The sequence below is a fragment of the Tachyglossus aculeatus genome, chromosome 21 (genome assembly GCF_015852505.1).
Source record: "Tachyglossus aculeatus isolate mTacAcu1 chromosome 21, mTacAcu1.pri, whole genome shotgun sequence".
Taxonomy (NCBI): Eukaryota; Metazoa; Chordata; class Mammalia; order Monotremata; family Tachyglossidae; genus Tachyglossus; species Tachyglossus aculeatus.
In genome coordinates this window covers 52,368,594-52,391,844 of record NC_052086.1, presented here as the reverse complement: position 1 = coordinate 52,391,844, position 23,251 = coordinate 52,368,594, and the positions used below count along the sequence as shown (strand labels likewise).

General features: G+C 46.8%; 1 protein-coding gene across 1 annotated transcript in view; it reads left to right on the top strand.

Moving 5' to 3' along the window:
* The window catches only part of LOC119942830 (Grid2 interacting protein), a 74,211-nt gene that overhangs the window by 7,107 nt on the left and 43,853 nt on the right, over positions 1 to 23,251 (top strand). Inside the window, 2 exon segments of the mRNA XM_038763807.1 lie at positions 18,291 to 18,545; positions 21,119 to 21,204. Of these exon segments, the coding sequence (XP_038619735.1) occupies positions 18,291 to 18,545; positions 21,119 to 21,204 (341 nt within the window).

Genomic DNA, 23,251 nt, shown 5'->3' with positions numbered 1-23,251 from the left:
ATAGGCGACACAAGTTTCTTGATTGCAGGAATCATGTCTACTGACTCTACTGAATTCTCTCAGAGCCCTGCATCCAGCAAGGGTTAATGATATGATACCTGTATTTGTTAAGCACTTAGTATATGCCAGACACTGTTCTAAGAGCTGGGATAGATACAAGATAATTGGGTTGGACACAGTCCATAGGACTCACAGTCTTAATCCCCATTTTACAGAAGAGGGAACTGAGCCCCAGAGAAGCTGATTGAGTTGCCCGAGGTCACACAGCAGACATGTGGAAGAGTGGGATTAGAACCCATGACCTTCTGACTCCCAGGCTGGTTCTCTATCTACTAGGCCATGCTGCTACAAATGAATATCAATAAATACCATCAATTGATTAATCGTTTGATTGGGAAAGAACCAGGGCAACTGAAAGCTCAATCGATTAAACTGATTGGGAAAGAGTCAAGGTAGCTGGAAACTCACAGGAATTTCAGGAGACTCATGGGTTTCTAGTCTGGGTTATTTCCCAAATTGTGACGATTAGTTACTGTGCCAACTTGTCGTTTACCTGGAGGTTTTGATGGATCAGCTCCCAGCGGGGGCCTGGTATCCTAAGCAACCAGTCTGGAGGTTCCTCGATCACCCAATTTCCAGGATACCCGAGAGTTGCTCCCTACTCTGATCAATGGATGGGAAAATTTGTCTCTGGAAAGCTCCCCGAAGTCGTTCTGGGGCCAGACGGGGGCGGATCACAGGGTGAGTGAATCTCAGGGAGGGGAGAAGGACCACAGAGAGAGGCGGCTGGGATATTTCTCCAAATGGACCTCTTGGGGAGCAACTGTGGGACTTAGACGTTTCTCTGAGGTACAGAGTTTGAAAGGCTTACGTTCTGGTGCCGATCATCCTAAAGGATCTGGGCCAGGCCGGGGCCAATGTGAGCCTGTCTCTATTTCCCTTTCTGATCACTAGGAAGGGCTTCCTCACTTCCTTCCAGGTTGGCTCCCCTGGGATGAGAGTGGCAGCCTGGACTAGTGGATAGAGCATGGGGCCTCTGAGTCAGAAGGACCTTCTTCTAGTCCTGGCTCCACCACATGTCTGCCGTGTGACCTTGGGCAAGTCACTTAGCTTCTCTGTGTCTCAGTTACCTGATCTGTAAAATGGGGATTACAACCGTGAGCCTCACGTGGGACACAGACTGTGTCCAACCTAATTACCTTCTATCTACCCCTGGCACATAGTAAGCGCTTAACAAATACCATAAAAAACTAAAAAGTCCATCTGGCAGCTAGATAGGGAGAGAAGAGAAGATGTTCCTATGGAGAATGGAAGAGCTCCAGATTGTCTCTGGGATCCCCCCAGAGCTAGCGCCACTCAGCCCCGGCCCCCAGCAATTATTCCAAAGTCCCCCAGTCCCCCAGGACCACAGCCACTTTGGAACTTCTGGCCTATGGGAGTAGCACCTCTGCCACCAGCCTACCCTAAGGGATGGGAAACGGCTGCCTCATAGGGGTGGGATTTACCAGGAGTGAGGAGTGGATGGAAGGAGTTGACCCATTCCACCACTTATCTGCTGTGAGATCCTGGCAAATCATTTCACTTCTCTGTGCCTCAGTTCCCTCATCAGTAAAATGGGGATTGAGACTACATGGAACAGAGATTGAGTCCAACCTGATTTGCTTGTATCCACCCCAGCGCTTAGTACAATGCCTGGCAGATAGAAAGCACTTGGAAAATACCACAATTATTACATAATAGCATATTATTAATTATACGTAATATTAATAATTAAAAAAAAAATGGACGGGGCCATCTTCCAAGCTTGGAAGGCCCTGGGCAGTCATCCAAAGGGGTAGATTTTCATCCAAAAGGGTAGACTTTAGCTAGGATCTCTCAGGTTTCAATTAGCAAAAACAACTCCATCTCGGCACCTTTCCCAAGCATTGAGCATCGAGAATCCAGCCCCAAACTCTAACTCAGAACTTTCCCAACTCACCCCCACCCCTACTTAATGATCAGTCTCCTCTTCACCCAAAGGATAAAATGGACGGTCTTTCGGTCAGTGGTATTGATTGAGCACTTACTGTGCACAGAGTGCTGTGCTAAGCATTTGGGAGAGTACAATACAACAGAGTTGGCAGACATGTTCTCTGCCCACAAGGAGCTCCTAGTCTAGAAAAATATAAAAATCGTCATAATCTAGATGACGAGAATGATAATGATTTAAAAACCTGTCTTCTTCGGTCAGCCACTTTTCATTACCTTTTGAGCTTCCTATTGGCTGTAAAGCAGATGAAGATGCCTCTCCTAAGCTATTAGGATCACTAGCTGCTCTGTTGGCTTCTGGGTAGATGAAGAAACCTTTCCTGAGTCAATTAGAATCACCCACAAAGCAGCAGAAGGGGAGTCGAATGGTGAAGGGAGGGGTGGGTCTTCAATTGTTTGGTCGGTCTCTGGACCCCTCCCCACAACACTCCCCTCCCTGTCCTCGTGTCTGACAGACCTCACTCCCCACCTTTAAAGCCCTGCCAAAATCACATTCCCTCCAGGACACCTCCCCTGGTGAATCTCACAACAGAGGCTTTACAGCCTCACCCACTGCTCCACATGGCAAGGCAACTGTGAAAGTTGGCCACAAACTCACTTGAATGCTAGCCATGCAGAGGTAGCGAACAGGGTCTTAGGCCCCAGATTCTGACTGGACCCCCCCCACCAAACTTCCAAACTTCTCTCTCTCTCTCTCTCTTTCTCTCTCTCTCTCTCTCTCTCTCTCTCTCTCTCTCTCACACACACACACACACACACACACAATCACTCTTCCCCTACTTCTCACATATGAGAGACCCATGAAGCAGCATGGCCTAAGGGATAGAGCACAGGCCTGGGAATCGGAAGGACCCGGGTTCTGGTCCCATCTCTGCCACTCATTGACTGTGTGACCTTGTACAAATCTCTTACCTTCTCTCATTGCCTCAGTTACCTCAACTGTAAAACGGGGATTAATACTGTGAGCTTCTTGAGGGATGTGGGCTATGTCCAACCTCTTAAACTTGTAGCTACCCCAGTGCTTAGTACAGTGCCTGGTACATAATAAGCACTTAACAAATATCTTAAAAAAAAACAAACCCCTTGTACCCATAGACAGAGCCTTAGGCAAGGATACGCACAGCACATATACACACACCCCCACAGGGACCCAAACCCATATGAACTGACATGAGCACACACTCATCGCCACAGAGTCATGACAGGTGTGCAGGACCAGAGGATGAAAGTGGTGGAGCAAGAAGACTAGGAGAGGAGAAAACAAAAGGGAAAATGAGATGTGCAATGCCTACCCTTCAAGGACAAAGAATAGGCATTTCTTCTCATATTTTCTGATGGTAGAAGTCATATTAAAACAGTTCAAATATTCAGAAATGTATGGCATATGGAATGGTGACTTAAAATTATTATTATTACTACTCCAAAATTTGTTACGCATTTTGAAGGTATCACTGATTTAATATATTTACATATTTCAGATTTGTAATATAAATATATTATGTACATACATAAAATACATTATATCAGGGGTGGCTGAGCTGCAGTTGGTCACCCATATGTGGTGGGCTGGCAGTTTATTGTTTAATACTAGATCGGCCTCCTCACTGACCTCCCTGCCTCCGGCCTCTCCCTTCTCCAGTCCATTCTTCACTCTGCTGCCCCGAATAACTTTCTCAAACATCATTCTACATAAATCTCTCCACTCCTCAAACACCTCTAATGGCTGCCTATCCATCTGCGCATTAAGCAAAAACATTGGCTCTAAGGAATTCGATCAGCTCTCCCCCTCCTACCTATTTTTGCTCCTCTCTCACTACAACCCAGCCCACATATTTTGCTTTTCCAAAATCAATCTACTTAATCTTGCCTTGACTTTGTCCCTCTAGCCACCAACTCCCAGCTCACAAGCTTCCTCCTGTCTGGAACTCCCTCCCTGTCCTCGTGTCTGACAGACCTCACTCCCCACCTTTAAAGCCCTGCCAAAATCACATTCCCTCCAGGACACCTCCCCTGGTGAATCTCACATCTTTCCACCGCATTCCCCTCTTACTGCATCACCCATCCACTTTAATCCGTGAATTCGCAGCACTCGGCTACTCGCTCCACGCCTACCCCACAGCAATTATTTTAGTGCCTGTCTCCACCCAGACTCCACCCAACATACCCTCCCCACAGTCTCAGCCATGCATGGCCTGTGGAACCCCCGCCCCATCATGGGAAAGCTTACCTTCATTACTGATCCTTTCCTGGTCCAGTCACTGCTCCTCAACATCACTGAAATCTGGCTCTCCCCAGTTGACCCAGTCTCTCCCCTGCCGCTCTCTCTAGAGAGGACCTCATCTTCTCCCAGTCCCCCAGACTCAATGGGAAAGGGAGAGGAGTCGGCTTCCTTCTTGCTCCCCAATGCAGCTTTCATATGATCCTACCTCCCTCACCCCTTTTTCCCTTCCTTTGAAGCCCATATCACCTGCCTTTACCAACCACTCCAATTACTAGTCACATCTCTACTGCCCCTCAGGCCCCAGCTCCAACTTTCTGAATCATTTTGATCCTTTTCTCACATTCCTTCTCTCATTCTCCATCTCTACATTGATCCTTGGGGACTTCAGTATTTATGTGGATGTCCTCTATGATCCTTGCATATCCACATCCTCTCACTTCTTTAATCCAATGACCTCCTTCCTGCTCCACCCCATCTCACACGCTCACCAACTTGGTCACACACCTCACATGATTTATTATCTCCAGTAACTGTTCAGTCTCTACCCTCACCAATTCTGAAATCCCTCTGACTATAACTTCCTTATCTGCTCTTTATCCCATACACCCACCTCCGACAAATCTGAGACCTCAGTTCTTTTGATGCCCCCCCCCTGCAGTATTCTACACCATCCACCTGTCTACATGTTTTGTCACCTGTCTACATGTTTTGTCACCTGTCTACATGCTTTGTCACCTGTTTACATGTTTTGTTTTGTTGTCTGTCTTCCCCCTCTAGACTGTGAGCCCGTTGTTGGGTAGGGACCGTCTGTATATGTTGCCGACTTGTACTTCCCAAGCGCTTAGTACAGTGCTCTGCACACAATAAGCGCTCAATAAATACGATTGAATGAATGAATGAACCGCTGGACTGTAAGCTCTTTGAGGGTGGGGATGGTGTCTACCAACCCTGCTGTACTCTTCCAAGCACTTACTACAGTGTGCCATGCAGAATAGTTGCTCAATAATTACCACCGAATGGCTGATGAACGGATGGCCTTGGCACGGCAGCAGGCAGCCATGTGTTCGTGTTCCAGCGCTTTTGTGGGCAGCATCTGGACACAGCCCCAGCTCTGACTCCTGCTCATCGTGCCCACCTCCCCCATCTCCCCCCGAGTACATCTGCTCTCTGCAACTCAAGTCCCTGGCTCCCCTGCCCTCCCCCAGATTTGCATTGGCATAGCTTAAATTTGCAACCCAGTAAAACTGAGCAGTCATTTCAAGCCAGTGCCAATGATACCCTGGGCCCCAGTGGGGAGCTCAGACTCCAGGGCTTGATTCCCTCACTACTTCTCTCCCCAAACTGCTCCTGGCACCCCAACGTGGAAGTAGGGGGGCTGGATGTGAGAGCCACTAATGCTCACTCTGCCCTGGGCTCACATTTCTCTAGTCCTGCTCCCTGTTTCCAAAGGAGCAGTGACTCACTGTCCTAGCAAAATCCCTCCGCTTTTTACCACTCTCTCCCCTCCTGCTACGCATATGCTGCTTTTGCAAGCCCCTCTCCAAATGTCACCAGAATACTTGGGAGAAGTCGGTTGTCCCTCGCCAGTCTGTGGGCCGTGGACAAGATACTAGGACTGTGGTTCCCAATGAAATGAAAACAGTTGATCTCTCCTGTGGCAGCTGGACAATGAAATGGGAACAGTTGATACTGCAAATTATACTTGAGTGCACTCTTAAAGAAATAGCTCTGAAATTCTCTTCAGTCAGCAGGAATTCTGATGACGTTGCTTACACCAGGGTAGAGCTTCCTGACAGGGCTTTGGAGGTGACATAATAATGAATAACACTTCGAGTTTATATAGTTCTTTGTTTTTTTCCAAAGCACTTTCACACGAGTTATCTTCTTTTACCCTTACGCTATCCCTGTGGACATGGAAGAGACAGGGATTATAATCCCCATTTTACAGATAAAACAACTGAACAGAATGGCTAATGGTTTGCCTACACAACAGGCTGGTTTCCTGGTTCCTGTGCTCTTTCCAGGAAGTCACACTGCCTTCCTTGCCATGAGGGATCCTTCCTGGTTCTCCTTATATTTGGCACCCCCTAAAGAAGGAGCTGCTCTGCCACTAGCCTGCTGTGTGTCCTTGGCCAGGCCACTTAACTTCTCTGTGCCTCAGTTTCATCATCTGTAAAATGAGGCTCCCCACCACCTCTTAGACTGTGAGCCCTATGTAGGACAGGGATGGTCTAACATGATTATGTTGTATCTACTCCAGAACTTAGTACAGTACTTGGCACATAGTGAACACTTACCAAAAACTATTATTATTATTACTATCATTATTATTGAGCTCCATTCTTCAGTCAATCAATCATATTTATTGACTTCTTACTATACACAGAGCACTGTACTAAGTGTTTGGGAAAGTACGATACAGTAGAGTTGGTAAACGTGATCCCTGCCCAGAAGGAGATGACGGTCTTAACTGTTTTTTTTATGGTATTTGCTAAGCACTTAATAATAATAATAATTATTATTGTTATTATTATGACACTTGTTAAGCACTTACTCTATGCTAAGCACTGTTCTAAGCGCTGGGGTAGATACAAGCTAACCAGGTTGAACATAGACCCTGTCCCACATTGGGCTCACACTCTTCATCCCCGTTTTTTTACAGATGAGGTAACTGAGGCCCAGAGAACTGAAATGACTTGCCCAAGGTCACAGAGCAGGCAAGAAGTGGAGTGGGATTAGAACCCATGACCTTCTGACTTAGGCCCGTGCTCTATCCACTACAACATACAATTTATCTTAATGCCTGTCACCCCTCTAGATTGTAAGCTCCTTATGGGCAGGGAATGTGTCTACCAACTCTGATGTAGTACTCTCCGAAGCACTTAGTACAGTACTCTGCACACAGTAAGCACTTAATTAATACCACTGATTGATTAGACTCATCCTCGGTACTCTTGTAAATATGCTTATTCAGTTGGGCAATGAGTTATTTTGATTACTCCAGTAAATATTTTTTATGTTTCTCTCCACAATTAGAGTGCAAGCCCCTTGTGGAGAGAGAATATGTTACCCCTTTATTCAGAACTTCCCAAGCGCTTAATACAGTGCACTGCACCAAACGGGGACTCAATAAATACTACCAAACCTAATTCTAGGTGCTAACAAATAAAAATCAAAAAGCAGATGAAGGAAGAAGAGAAAGAAAAAAAGAAGCAATAGGACAATCAACAAATTGGATAATTAGCTCCTGAACAATCTAAATATATAACCAAAGAATTGTACTGATCTAGCCTATCTTGTAATCGACTCAAAACACAACTGAATTTCAAGCAATTCCATACTAGCTAGCTTTCTGGAAACAGAACTAAAACGAAGTTTGATTGCAGACAATTAGTTTACTAGCTAGCATCTTTAAATTAAAGAAAAAAAGTCCATGAATATTTATTAAATAATTCCTGAAAGTTGGTGGTAGGATTTGAGAGTAGGCATCGGTACTTGAAGGACAGAGAAGCTGAGCTGTCAAAAGCCTAACAAGTTTAAACTAGCTAAATTTTTTCAATCTTTGACATGCTAATCCATGTACTTCAAGAGAAGTCCTCCATTTCTACAGTGAGAATGAGAATGAGAAGCAGTGTGGCTCAGTGGTAAGAGCATGGGCTTGGGAGACAGAGGTCATGAGTTCTAATCCTGCTCTGCCACGTGTCTGCTGTGTGACCTTGGGCAAGTCACTTAACGTCTCTGAGCCTCCGTTAACTCATCTGTAAAATGGGGATTAAGACTCTGAGCCCCACGTGGGACAACCTGATCACCTTGTATCCCCCCACCCGGGTGCTTTGCACATAGTAAGCACTTAACAAATGCCATCATTATTACACAGTGAATTACAGAAAAACCCCAAACAAAAAAACTACCACCTCATGAAAAGTCCAGGGGTTTTCAGAATCTAGGGGACTGGATATCATTCACAAGAAGAAATAACATTTCAATGAAAATAGAAGGATTAAAAAACTTCCAGAATGCATATTTACCTTTGGGAACTAAATCAACGCATCACCTCCATGAAAAGAAATCTCTTCCTCAGATACAGTAGCTAAATCATACTCTGCTCTGTTAACTATGTGAGCGTCTTCACTGCTAGCCCAATTGAAGGTATCTGTACCCATAATAATTATTATTATCATTCCCCTACATCCTCCAGGAAACTGAGGGCAGAGAGGTTCCATGATAGAACTGTTCTGGGGTCCTGGACCCTCACCCAATTTCTCCAGACCCTGGTAAACTCATTGTGGGCAAGGAAAGTGACTACCAACTCTGTTGTATTGTTCTCTCCCAAGAGAACAATTACTGCACACAGTAAGCACTCAATAAATATGATTGATTGATTGATAATTGCCATTTGGTAGATTCTCTTTCAGTGGCTATAGATTGTGAATGCAAATGAGCCTCGCAGGAAGGTTCTTGGTACCTGACTTGGAATCCCTGGTTCTGCCCCACTCCGAGCGACACTGACAAATCTTGTTATTTCTCTGGTCTCATTTTCTCTGCCTTTAAACAGGTAACAATTGATTGCTCCCTCCCCACTCCTCTCCTATCCTAGGAATGCTGGGAAGGTAACTATGGTTGGGAAAGCACTTGGAGCCCTTAGAAGAAGAGGCACCCTGGAGATAAAAAATGTGATCCCTATTAAAGTGGGAGTGGGGGTTAGGACAGTGCAAGAATAAGTACTAAGGAAATAAGGAATAAGAAAACCCAGATTGGACACTTACTTCTCAATTATCTACTCTCCTCTGCAAAGGCCTGATTTTTTCCTGTGCCGTGGGAAGACAATGGAGAAAAATGCTAAGAGCAATTGCTTTGACGCTCTCTTTTGTATGACCATCACCACCATCAGTATTATTCTGTGCAGGGCAGATTAGGCTCTTGGGAACATAAATGGAAGTAACCTCATTACAATAATGGTGGTATTTATTAAGCGTGTACTTTTTTCCAAGCATTGGGGTAGATATGAGATAATTAGATCACAGAGAATTAGAGAAGCAGCATCCCAGATTAAGCCCCCCTTTTCCTCAACTTCCCTTCCCCACCCTTGCCCCCTTTGCTTTACCCCCTCCCTGCCCCACAGCACTTGTGTACATATGTACACCTCTATAATTCTATTTATTTTATATTAATGCCTGTTTTACTTGTTCTGATATTTATATATAGATCTCTAATTCTATTTATTTATATTGATGCTATTGATGCCTGTTTACTTGTTTTGATGTCTGCCTCCCCCCTTCTAGACTGTCAGCCCATTGTGGGCAGGGATTGTCTCTCTTTGTTGCTGAATTGTTTTTTCCAAGCACTTGGTACAGTGCTCTGCACATAGTAAGCGCTTAATAAACACGAATGAATGAATGAATAAATGGCCTGGTGCATAGAGCACAGGCCTAGGAGTCAGAAGGATCTGGGTTCTAATCCTGCCTCTACCACTTGTCTGTTGTATGATCTTGGGCAAGTCACTTAATTTATCTGTGCCCGTTACCTCATCTGTAAAATGGGGATAAAGACTATGAGCTCCATATGGACAGGGGCTGTGTCTAACCTAATTAGCTTGTATCTAGCCTGGTGCTTAGTGGAGAGCCTGGCATATAGTAAGCACTTAAATACTATTTTTTTTTAAAAAAAAAGAAATGGGGTTTTGCAAAACAGATTTTTGTTCCAAATGATCTTTCAGGCAGCCTGGAACCTTAAGCTTCAAGATCCCCTCAGAGGTGTAGGACAGCAAGTGTGGAATGTTTGTGGGATAATTTCTTGATCCTTTAAGTTCACGTTGGTTTTAGGAGAAAGATTTTCCCTCATGGAAAAAAAAAAACTGCTAAGTGAATCAGAGCTACAGGAAAAATACAAACAGAACCATTCCCCTAGTGTTGGAAGATTTGAGGGAGAAGCTGGGCCTGAGATCTGCTCCAACACCTTTGTTAATGAAATTTTCCCACTGATGAGATTCACAGGAGGGTCTAAATTTGGGAGCTGAGGCCATACCACCGAGATGAGAAAAAAAAACTAGTCCGACAGATCCTAAAATGGTGCTAAGCAAGTGAGGGAAGTACAGAAAGAAAAAGAAACTCGATTCCGTTTAGAAGAAGAGCCACTTGTTCCTACCAGGAGAAGGGAAATCATTACGGAACAGATATTCAGTGGGAGGTAGACGCCTGGAAACCGCAATGCTGAGGGAGACCCAGAGGTGAATGTGGGCAGACAAGGCAGGAATGTGATATGGTAGCAAAACAGGCTGACGCTTTGGGGGACTGCTTGCGGGGGACTGCTTGCGTAGCAGAGTTCTGATCTGCAGCTTGAAGCGGGGAGTCACTGGGGAGGTGACTTTGCTCCTGTTCTGAGCTCCTCCTCACTCCCGGGAAGGTAAAGACCAACTGGAGGGGGTTCAGGAAAGAACAGCCGGCATGATTATGTGGCTGGAAGGAATTGATTTATGAGGAAGATCATTCACTCATTCAATCGTATTTATTGAGTGCTTACTGTGTGCAGAGCACTATACTAAGCACTTGTCGTCAAAAGCCCCATATTACCCACTGTGCATGCACGGCTCGGCTCGGCAAAGGCTGAGGGGGAATCTGAATCCCACTTGCAATTGACTGAGGAGGCATGTGCAGAAAAAGCAGGGTCGATCTGCCGACCCATGGCGAGGTGGCACTTCAGAGAACGGCAGATAAAATTAAGTCAAGGAAAATTGAGGCCAAATAGCGACAACCCGAGGGAAAAGAACTATCAGACGGAGATTAATCATCTAGACCAAAACCTCCTTCAAAGCCTCTTTCCAGAAGATAGTCAGATGGGTCCCAGTGAGGAGCTGAGAAGGAGTCCTGTTAGAACTGTCCTCTGTTATTTTGGCCTGCTTAAAACCTGTAAATATTTTCCATCTGTGCTCCTGAGGGCTCGAGGACTATTAATTTATAGTATTTGATGAAGTCTTATTATGTGTCAGGTGCTGCACTAAGTGGTGGACTAAATATAAGATTATCAGGTTGGACACAGTCTTTGTCCCAAATGGGGCTCACAGTCTTACTCCCCATCTTACAAATGGGGTAACTGAAGCACAGAGAAGTGAAGTGACTTGCTCAAGGTCACACAGTGGCTCTGATTTGCTTTGAGAACTTGACCAATTATCTGGGCACGTTCAGTGGTTAATTCTACGAAGAGTTCAACCTTCCTCCCCTTCTCCTTACTCATCCTCCTCTTGCCTCGACCTCTCATAAAATAACAACTGTGGCATTTGTTAAGAGCCTACTAGGCATCTAGCACTGAACTAAGCATCAGGTCTCACATTGGGCTCACAGTCGGTGACAGAGCTTCAGAAACCAGAGAAATTGTTTTGAATGGTAATTTGCAACTCGTTAGGACCGATTAAGACTCCATGTTGTTCTTCCCTGGGAACGCAGAGATGCGCGTCTTAATTTGTTTTCTATTCCCTCCTCCCCCTCCCCCCCACCCCCAATTGACAGTTGAATTATGAGCCTGAAACTGGAAAAACTGTGTCAGTGTGACCTGGGATTCATTAATGTTGCAGTCTCATTGAGTAACTAAGTGCTCCACCTACACTAATTCCCGAATAATGAAAAGGATGGAAGATTACTTGAGGTAGACCATTTTGTATTCTGAAGCAACCTCTGTCCTAATTACCCTGCAGCTGTGGAAAATAGAGCTCTGAAAAGAGAAATGGCCCTGCAAGAAACTGCAGGATCCCTGAAGGCATGAGCTCTGTGGTGGCCAAGCAGGATTTGCTTACAGAAATATGGTGCTCCCGTCTTCCTCTTCCTCGAGTCCTACTAGAGCTAAGCTGGGGTCTCCCTTTGAGGAGATTTGGCAAAAATACAGCCACCATATTATTTACAACTCTCCTTCTCCTCTGACAGCACCTGGGCAAGAGGATCGTCTGGGGGATTCAACAAGGATTCTAAGTATTCTCAAGCCTTACGACTTCTCATCTCCCCCAGTAATAACCATAATGATAATTGTAGTGTTTGCTGAGCTCCTATTAAGTGCCAAGCACCGGGGTAGACACTAGATAAGTGGATCGGACAGATGGGGCTCATGGACTGAGATGGAAAGAAAATAGGTATCGTACTCGCATTTTACAGATGAGGAAACTGAGTCCCAGAGATACGAAGTGGCTTTGCCCAAAGTCAGATGGCAGGCAAGTGGCAGAGCTGGGATTAGAACCCAGGTCCTTAAATGGGCTCTTCCTGCTCCAGGCATGGGAGGTGCACAGGGTGCGCCCTTGTAATGAACAGACTCAATCTCTCCTCATCCACCAAAATCCTTCTTCAAAATTCATCTCAGAGTCCAACTCTTAGAAAAATACTTCCCCTGGTAGATCCAAAAAGCTCATGTGACTCTCTCATCCTCCTTGCAAAGATAGATTTTTGTGTGTTTGTGTATTTTGTGTATTTGCATATTTTGTCAGAATCTATCAGCCTTAATTCTCTGACTTGGCTTGCCTCATCTAAATTGTAAATTTAGCAGTGGGGTCTCAATCCTAAAGTGGCTGAATTCTCCACTTTTGCCAGGCCTCAGACCTTTCTATGTTCCCAAAAGACTAGGGGACATGCACATTTCCTGTCTCTGATTATGATTGTTTTAAATGTTAATTTGCTAATATGGGAAATTCACAATCATCCAGTTCAGTGAAACATTCAATCACTATTCAGCGCACAATTTGGCTGTTTTTATCCATAAGCAGAAAACATGAAAACAGATATATGTTGCCAACTTATACTTCCCAAGTGCTTAGTACAGTGCTCTGCACACAGTAAGCGCTCAATAAATACGATTGAATGAATGAATGAATGAATGGATGAAAAAACAGTTCAATCCAGTCACACATCTTCTCAATGTTCACAATTAAGAGTCAGCATGGTCTCGTGGATCGAGCACAAGCCTGGAAGTCAGAAGGAGCTGGGTTCTAATCCTGATTCCGCTACTTGTCTTTGTGTGACCTTGGGCAAGTCACTTCACTTCTCTGGGCCTCAGTTACCTCATCTGTAAAAGGGGAACTAAGACTGTGAGCCCCATGTACGACATGGATGGTGTCCAACCTGCTTAGTTGTTATCTGTCTGCACCAGTGTTAAGTACAGTGCCTGGCACATAGTAAACAATTTTAACAAATACCATATTTAAAAAATTCATGTTCTGCAGCACTCAGATATTTGAACATAGTTCTCTTTCAGCTTAGACAATGAAAGAAATATGAAATGTGACCCAAAGAGTGTCCTTTGCTGGTTGGCCTCCTGCTTATCCAAGCTGGATGACGAAGAGTTCTGCTCAAATCTCTGGGAGGCAGGATATATTTTGAACATATTGAAGTCTGCTTTCTCTCTGTGATTTACTTAGAATTTAGATTAAAATGAATCTTCAATGTACAAAAATGTTAATATTATCATTCCCATTCTACAGCATGGCAAAGTGAGGTTTCAATCCATCAGTGATATTTATTGAGTGCTTAATGTGCATAGAGCTGTACTAAGCCCTTGAGAGAATACAATATAACAGAGTTGGTAAACATGCTTCACTTCCTTTTTTTTTACAGTATTTGTTAAGCGCTAATTATGAATGAGGCACTATACTAAATTCTGGGGTAGATACAAGCTAGTCAGGTTGGATATCCTCATGTCCCACATTGTACTCACAATCTGAATCCCCATTTTGCAGATAAGGTAACTGAGGCACAGAGAAGAGAAGTTTCTTGCTTAAGGTCCCACAGCAGACAAGTGGTGGAACCGGAATTGTCTAGAATTACACACTGAGAGGGCAGATTTGAACCTAGGATGGTGAGCTTGCTGTGGGCAGGGAATGTATCTGTTTGTTGTCTGTTTGTTGTCTGTTTGTTGTTACAGTCTTTTAGACTGTGAGCCCACTGTTGGGTAGGGACTATATGTTGCCAACTTGTACTTCCCAAGCACTTAGTACAGTGCTCTGCACACAGTAAGCGCTCAATAAATACGATTGATGATGATGTTACATTCTACTCTCCCAAGCACTCAGTACAGTGTTCTGCACACAGTAAGCACTCAATACATATGATTGAATGAATGAAAGACTAGGACTTTGGCCCACTGGGATAGGCTGTCCATGGATGGATTCACTAATCAAACTCTGAGAACCTTTGGCAGATAGACTCATCAGTGACTGTTGGGAAGCCCGCACCCTCTGCTCCTCTGCCGCTAAACTCCTCACCATGCCTCATTCCCGCCTGTCCCGCCGTCGACCCCCAGCCCACGTCATCCACTGGGGCCTGGAATGCCCTCTCTCGGCACATCCGCCAAGCTAGCTCTCTTCCTCCCTTCAAGGCCCTACTGAGAGCTCACCTCCTCCAGGAGGCCTTCCCAGACTGAGCCCCCTCCTTCCTCTCCCCCTCGCTGCCCCCTCCATCCCCCTGTCTTACCTCCTTCCCTTCCCCACAGCACCTGTATATATGTATATGTTTGTACATATATATTACTCTATTTATTTTACTTGTACATATCTATTCTATTTATTTTATTTTGTTAATATGTTTGGTTTTGTTCTCTGTCTCCCCCTTCTAGACTGTGAGCCCACTGTTGGGTAGGGACTGTCTCTGTATGTTGCCAACTTGTACTTCCCAAGCGCTTAGTACAGTGCTCTGCACACAGTAAGCACTCAATAAATATGATTGATTGATTGATTGATTGCTGATGCTTGACCAGGCTACCATGTCGGTCTGAAGCTCTAGTGCCTTTAAGTGGGTTCATAAACACAGTTCTCTCCCTCATCATCCAGGAACAGGGAGCTCGAGAGCAAGATGGGGGGAAATCTTGGAAGCTATCTCCCCCCTGGCTCCCCAGGCAAGATGGGTTTACCTTGGCATAATGAAGAAGGGGATTGGCCGGGGGCGGGGGGGGGGATTATCATCAACATCATTTTCAGTGGTATTTGTTGAGCACTTACTGTGTTCAGAGCACTGTAGTAAGAGCTTGGGAGAGTACAATAAAATGGAGTTGGTAGGCATGTTCCCTGCTTGCAAAGAGTTTACAGTCTGTCTCTCTCCCTACGGTACTGCACCCTCCCCCTCCAGTCACTACTCGATTACCTGAATACCCATACCCAATTATCGAGATTTCTGGTCTGAACTATCCAGAAAACTGGAAACCTGGCCTGAGAGTGAGATTACCTAGCCAAGGACATGGAGCAAGACAGAGGCTGAAAGGCCTGGATTGTGCCTGCTTATTGTTGTATTGTTCTCTCCCAAGTGCTTAGTTCAGTTCTCTGCACACAGTAAGCACTCAATAAATCCGATTGAATGAATGAATGAATGATTAATTAATGACCTATGTCAGAGAGAGGAGTGGAGATGCGCCGGGGTAGAGGAGGAAGTTGAAGGTTTTATGGAAGACGTAATGATGATTTGATTATTCTGTCTGTTACGCTAAGCCGCTCTTTTGCCTCAGATGCTCTTCCCTTCTCCCACGGGTGGGTCATGTATCGGTGCAGCTGACTCTGCCCTGATTCCTCCTCCTCACCAGAAGCCCCTGCATTCCAGTGCGTTAGTGAAAAATTGACGCATCTCCATGGAACTGCGGAGGGTTGGATCCCAGGGAAAGGTCAAGGCAAATTTCAGTGAGCGTGTGTGTGTGTGTGTGTGCTTTTTTATAGTCCTTGTGTGTTCTTGTATTTCAGCCTTGGAAATTGGCACATCCCCATCTCCATTGTGGACAGAGAATAAAACCCCTGGATAGATGGACGAGTGACTGACAGGGGGCGGGGGGGGCGGGGGGGGGGAGGAGGGTAGGTGGGTAAGGGATGTCCTAGCTGGAAGTCCTGGCTGGAGGCATCCCCAGAGCTTGCTTCCCTTGGGGCCAACTGACTTTTTAAACTAAATCCCTGGAGTAAAGTGGCAATACTGTCAGTTCACTGCAGTCCCAGCATCGCAATCACAATCTCTCACTCTTCCTCTCTCTGCTCAGCTCCTCCACATTCTCACTGAGCTGCTCTGGGCACTGGAGCAGTGTGCCGGAGAATGGCTTCCGGAGAGAGCAGTTTTCCAGATTCTGCGTTTGATTCATCCACCCATTTCATTTAAGATTTGCCCCCTTGTGTCAGTCAGGGGGTGGGGGGGCGGGGAGGGTACCAAGATAGCCGTGCCCAGACTCCTTGTCCGGATGAGGGAATGATGGGGAAAGGGAGGAGGAGTGGTGGGCAGATGGGGTATTTGGAGGGGGTGGGGGGCGGAGTACCTCAGATCACTTCCATGGCGAGGGTCTCAGAGTTCAGTCACGTCTCCACGGACAGTCAGTGAGTGCCTTGGGAAGATTTGGGGTTCTCACTAGTAAAATCATTTTCTCCCTATTCTATCATTAATCTCATCATTATTATTGACAGCACAGACCTTGCCATGGGCTTACAGGACATGTGTCCTCTGAAATCAGTCCATCAATAGAATCAAGTAGATAGAGCATGGTCCTGGGAGTCAGAAGGACCTGGGTTCGAATATTAGCTCCATCACTAGTCTGCTGGGTGACCCTGGACAAGTCACTTCAATTCTCTGCATCTGTTATCTTACCTGTAAAATGGGGATTAAGATGTGAGCCCCACGTGGGACATGGACTGTTTCCATCCTGATTAGCCTGTATCCACCCCAGTGCTTAGTACAGTGCCAGGCACATAGTAAGTGCTTAACAAATACCATAAAAAAACACCTGAATATACATTGGTACATAAGTATAAGGATGGTTGTTGGATTGACACAATTTTGGGGTGGCAAATTAATGTGGGATGCTTTCCTAAAGGAGATAAATAAATAATGATGGCATTTGTTAAGTGCTTACTTTGTGCAAAGCACTGTTCTAAGTGCTGGGGAGGATACAAGGTGATCTGGTTGTCCCACGTGGGCTCACAGTCTTACTCCCCAGTTTACAGATGAGGTAACTGTGGCGCAGAGAATAATAATAATAATAATAATAATAATAATAATAATAATAATAATAATAATGTTGGTATTTGTTAAGCGCTTACTATGTGCAAAGCACTGTTCTAAGCGCTGGGGTAGATACAAGGTAATCAGGTTGTCCCACAAGGGGCTCACAGTCTTCATCCCCATTTTACAGAGGAGGGAACTGAGGCCCAGAGAAGTGAAATGACCTGCCCAAAGTCACACAGCTGAAAATTGATGGAGCCGGGATTTGAACCCATGACCTCTGACTCCCAAGCCCGTGCACTTTCCACTGAGCCACGCTGCTTCTCTGAGATGGGGAGAGTTATGGACTGGTGGATTTTCTTGTTGGGAAAGACATTCCAGGCTGGGGGAATAGTGAGAGCAATAGATGGAGGTGTGAGATCATTCAAAAGGGAGCTAAGAGAGCAATGAAGGGTGCCAATTTGCAAGATGAGGGTGAAGAGAACTTGGCACACAGTAGGCGCTTCACGAATACCCCATTCATCATCATTAGAGCCAGTATGTAAATTGGGATGGATTGGTGGGGCACACTAAAGCCATAAGGAAATGTAGGGAGGAGACGACAATAGCAAAAAACAACAACAACAAAAAACCAAACATCTGGAGGAGATTTGGACTAGAGAAACCCAAGGAAATGGGATTCGTTAAAAGGAATCAATACTGCCGGAATGATACTTTCTGGCTTCAGAGTTACACTGGGATCAGGGTGGTGACGGAATGTAGTAGGTGAGCAGAGGGGGAGGCAGGAGGGGTGGCCGTGACTTCTGCCTTCGATGCAGCAACTCCCACACTTCCCCACGCGTGTGCAGCCCTGCTTGGCTAAGCTCGGTATCGGAGCCCTTTCAGTTGCCAACAGTGGCGTGCGAGTGGGGTGAGGCGTTCCATAATAGGATCACGTGACGCGGACAGATGCCGAGCAGCCCACGTTGTGACGAGCGTAATTCATTCACTCTGGGAGTGTGTGCGGCTCTCCAGGCGCGTGTAAGATACCGAGCCACCTCCCCGAAGGCGCCGGTAGGGAGGCCAGACTCCGCCGCCCGCTTTCTCCTCACCACCCTCATGTTTGCCAGGATCTTCATCCCCAAGAAGCACCGGCAGCGCTTCGATGAAGTGGTGTCTCAGAGCCTGATCAGCAAGATCTGCCGGAGCAAGAGCGAGCAGCATGCCAACAGGCTGAGACGCAGCCGCAGCGAGGACCACCACGAGCGGCTGCTAGTGTCCACCCGGGCCAGCTCCATACCCCGGAGCCAGGAGGACGTGGGCAAGGGCCTGAGGAAGACCACGTCTCTGATCGCCGGCAGCGTGAGCTCGGGAGCTGCCCGCAGGTGAGGCTGGTCTTCTGTCTTATGGGGAGACTGACAGGGCCAGCTGGCCCTAGGGGAATATGGGGCTCTTGAGGGGGTGTTTAGCGGTGAGGACGAGGCAGCTCCGTCAACTGTAAGAGAGTAAGGGGGCCTGAAGATGAGGGAGGGCTTGTGGCATATGCAGAGCTCTGGAGGGTGGGAGGCACCGGTTGTGTGTGTGTCCGCGCATGTGATTTTGGACCAAACGGTTGGAGGCAGGGGGATGGACTAGAACGCTTCCTGAAGTTTCCTCCACCTCAAGGATTCCGGATTCTGGGAAGTGGGTGGGAGTGTGGGTACCTGAATCCACGGAGGACAGAATAGTAAGACAAACAAGTCTTTGCCCAATCTCCCTTTTCAAATCCTGGGACCCACTGCCCCCATCCCCAGAGGGTGTGCATGGGTGGAGGTAGAGCTCGGGGAAGGCCTGCTCCGCCCTCGGACACTGGGGTCCACGGAGCTCCAGGAGTGAATTGCAGCCTTCTCAGGGCTGGGGCCGGAGACTGCTCTAGTCAGTAGCTGAGTCCCACATCCCAGGCGCTGGGCCAGGGCCGAGCCAGGCTCGCTGGTATCCGTCATGCCTGAGCTGACCAGAAACCCAGAGTGGTTCTACTAAAGCAGCTCTAGACTGGAATCCCTAACCCCCAGCCCAGAATCCCTTGGCTAGACTAGAACCAAACAGCCTCCTGTGATGAGACAAGCCAGGTACTCTCCCCTTGGACCAGAGGTGTGAAACCGGGAGATCCTGGGAGGTCGTGTGCTCAAGACTTGGTCTGAATGGCTGTGGTCCGAGCAGGGGGTCTCTGTGTGGGTTCGAATTGGTGGTTGTTTAATATTTACCGCAAGGGTAAGGTGAATCCTCTATATGTTGCCGACTTGTACTTCCCAAGCACTTAGTACAGTGCTCTGCACACAGTAAGCACTCAATAAATACGATTGAATCAATAAATGAATCCGTGCGGTGTCTCTAACCTCTGCATATTAGCATGTGTAGGATTATCCGTGTGTATATGTGTGTATGTTTTGTGGTGGAGGAGGCGGATGGGAAAGGAAGAAAGCCAGGCTGTTTTTTTCACAGAAGCAGAGCGGGACTGAATTCCTACCTTCTGTTTCTGGGGGAGGGGAGAAAGCACTTAGTTGGTGGCTAGTAAACATCCACAGCCTCAGGAAAAAAAATCAACCCTAAGACCGGAGAAACAGCAGGAGGGAAGACTTGCCCTTGCTCCCAACAAGCAGATGCAAGGGAATCCCCCAAGCTTGCTATATGAGACCAATATTATCTGGTAATCTTATCCGCCTCCACCTCACTTTAAAGGTTGTGCCTACAAGTCACCGTTCTGGGTCCTTTTAAAAGCCACGAAGGGGGGTTACCTGGGCCTTAATTACTTTAGCATTTTAAAAGGAGTCCCAGCTCTCAATCAATCCATCAACAGTGCTGAGTGCCTACTCTGCAGAGCACTGTTCTAAGTTCTTGGGTGAACAATCAAACAGTGGCATTCATTGAGTGCTTACTGTGCACAGGGCACTGTACTAGCACTTGGAACAGTACAATATAACAGAGTTGGTAGACATGTTCCCTGCCCGCAAGGAGTTTACAGTTTAGAGGATAATAGAATTAACAGACATGATTTCTACCCTCAAGGAATCACCTTCGCCGAGGGGGATGAGTGTGACACCTTCATCCCTAGTGTCAGTCCAGCACACCCTGCCTTTCAGTGGCCCAGAGCCCCAAACCAATGTCAGAGGGGAGTGGGAGGGTGGGTTGAATGTCCAGTCCAGCCAAAAGCTCTCCTTAAGCAGAGGTGTAAGCTCGTATGGGCAGGGAACATTTCTGCTGTATTGTACTCTTCCAAGCACTTAGTGCAGTGGTCTGCACATATTAAGTGCTCAATAAACTGCATTGATTGATTGATAGCCAGGACCTTGAAGGTCAAGATCTTGTGGTATCAATTTTGAGGCAAGGGAGGGAGGCTGCACCTTTGCACTAGTCCCCTGCCATCCCAGCATCGTCCATGCTTCTTTCCCTGGACTATCCTCACTCTCTTGGGGAGGCCTGCAGCACTCATCCTCCAGTGAATATGTTCACCTCAAGCTCCCAGCAAGCCCCCCAAGGGATGGGGAAGGGCAAGGCGGGGAGGGGGGTGCGTATGTTTGTGTGTGTGTGTGTGTGTGTGTGTGTGTGTGTGTGTGTGTGTGTGTGAAAGAGAGAGAGAGAATAGAACTACTCCCTCAGGGAATGAGAAGAGAGAGCTGTCTGAGGTGGTGGTGAAATTTGGAGCTCTTCCTGGGGAGGGAGAGGATGAAGTGAGAATGGATGAGAAGAAGGGCCCTGGTAGCTCCCACTGGGGTGGTGCTTGCTGTGCCCTGTTCCCCACATTCTTCTCCTAGCCAGTATAGCTGGGAATGTCCCTTATGGCTGGTTGGGGGGCGGGGGGGGGGGGGGGGGGGGGGGGTTGCATCCAATAAATCCCAAGGATTGATTGAACTGGCGGGCTTAGCTCAGAGCTCGCCCCCATCTCCATGCCCACCCCATCCTCTCTTTTTTCTTCCTCCAGAACGGTTAGAGTCTACAAAGGCAACAAGAGCTTTGGCTTCACCCTCCGAGGGCATGCCCCCGTGTGGATTGAGTCCGTCCTGCCTGGTAAGGAGACCTGAGGGTGGAGGGCTCTGTTTGGTTGGACTGGGGTCACAATTCCCTCGGGCCAGACTTCAATCTGCCCCTGTCACATCCCAAACCGAAGGACCTTGCCTTCCTTCTGCCTCCTATGGTTAAACAGGGATCACCATATTTCTTCCACTAGGAACACAAGTGTGTGGCCACAAGCTGTGTGGCCTAATCAATCAATCAATCAATCAATCGTATTTATTGAGCACTTACTGTGGTAAGTACTTGGGAATAAGCGCTTGGGAAGTACAAGTTGGGAACATATAGAGACAGTCCCTACCCAACAGTGGAGGCCTAATGGATAGAGCATAGATCTGGGAATCAGAAAGGCCTGAATTCCAAGTCCAGCTACAGTACTAGTCTGCTGTGTGACCTTGGGCAAATCATTTCTCTGTGCCTCAGTTTCCTCATCTGAAAAGTGGGGATTAAGAATGTGAGCCCCATCTAGGAAATGGACTGCGTCCAACCCAATTAACTTGTATCTACCCCAGTGCTTGGAACAGAGCCTAGCACCTAGTAAGTGCTGAACAAAAACTATTAAAAAAGGGAGGGGGCGGTTAATTCTTTTATCTCCAAGAAAGCTACTCTACACAAAACTGGAAGTCAGCTGTTGTATTGGGACTCCAGAGAAGTTGGGTGGCCTTCTGGAAAGAGCACAGGCCTGGAAGTTGAGGACTTGGGTTTTAATTCCAGTTACGCCACTTGCCTGCTGTGTGTCTTTGGGCAAGTCAATTAACTTCTCTGGGCCTCAGCTTCCTCATCTGTAAAATGGGGATTAAATCCCTGCTCTCCCTCCTCCTTAGACTAGGAACACCATGTGGGACAGAGACTCTGTCAGATGGATTATTTTGTATCTACCCCAATGTTTGTTAAGTGCTTATCAAAACCACAAGTATTAACAAGTAGGCCCAGTCCAAGAGGAAACTGAAATTGGATGGCATCCCAAAAGATCATGCCTCAGTCTGCTGTCTTTGCCCAGACTGAAAGAGAGACCAATCAATTTCCCTTTCTAATAGGGGTTAAGGCCATTCATCACAGTTTTTGCAGGCCTCTATGTTCTACTGACTTCCACAAAGCCCACCATCTGCTTCCCTTCCCCCACCATTCTCCAGGAGTAGAGTAACGAGCAACTTTTAAATGTGATTTCCCATACTAAGTGCTTGGAAAAGTACCTCAGAAGCAAAAGATACATTCCCTGCCCACCTGGAGCTTACACTTAAATGGAGCCATCCAATCCTGGATGCTCTCCCCAGCAGAAGACAATGGACATCATGTCCATCAACCATAGTGAATTCTGCCAAGTGCTTAGTACAGTGTTCTGCCCAAAGTAATAAATACTTGCCCAAGGTCACAGAGCAGACCAATGGCAGAGCTGGGATTAGAACCCAGGTCCTTTTGACTCCCAGACCATGCTCTATCCACTAGGCCATAATAATAATTTTGGTATTTGTTAAGTGCTTACTATGTGCCAAGTACTGTTCTAAGCACTGGGGGAGATACAAGGTAATCAGGTTGTCCCACATCAGGTTGTCCCACGTGAGGCTCACAGTCTTAATCCCCATTTTCCAGATGAGGTAACTGAGGCACAGAGAAGTTAAGTGACTTGCCCAAAGCCACACAGCTGATAAGTGGCGGAACCGGGATTAGAACCCATGACCTCTGACTCCCAAGCCTGCGCTCTTTCCATTGAGCCACACTGCTTCTAGTCTGGACAGCTGGCTGAACCATCTTTCTAGGGCCAGTTGCCCGGAGTTTGGGTCTAAAAGGGCAACCGTCCTGAGTACCAAGGATGCCACTAAAGTTGGGAGGGAAACGGGCACCTTCCGAACCAACGGGTAAGGGGGCTTGTTTGCCACTGAAATCTTGGTAACATCATAATGACTCTTCCAGTTCTCGGGCCATGGGAATCAGGTCAGGTCCGGGGCCAGCCAGAGGACCAGAAATACTCTTCCAATTTCATGAAAGGGAAATGACTTTCTTCTGGGAGTTGGTTGTGGTCCTTGTGCCCGTGCCTGCCTCTGGC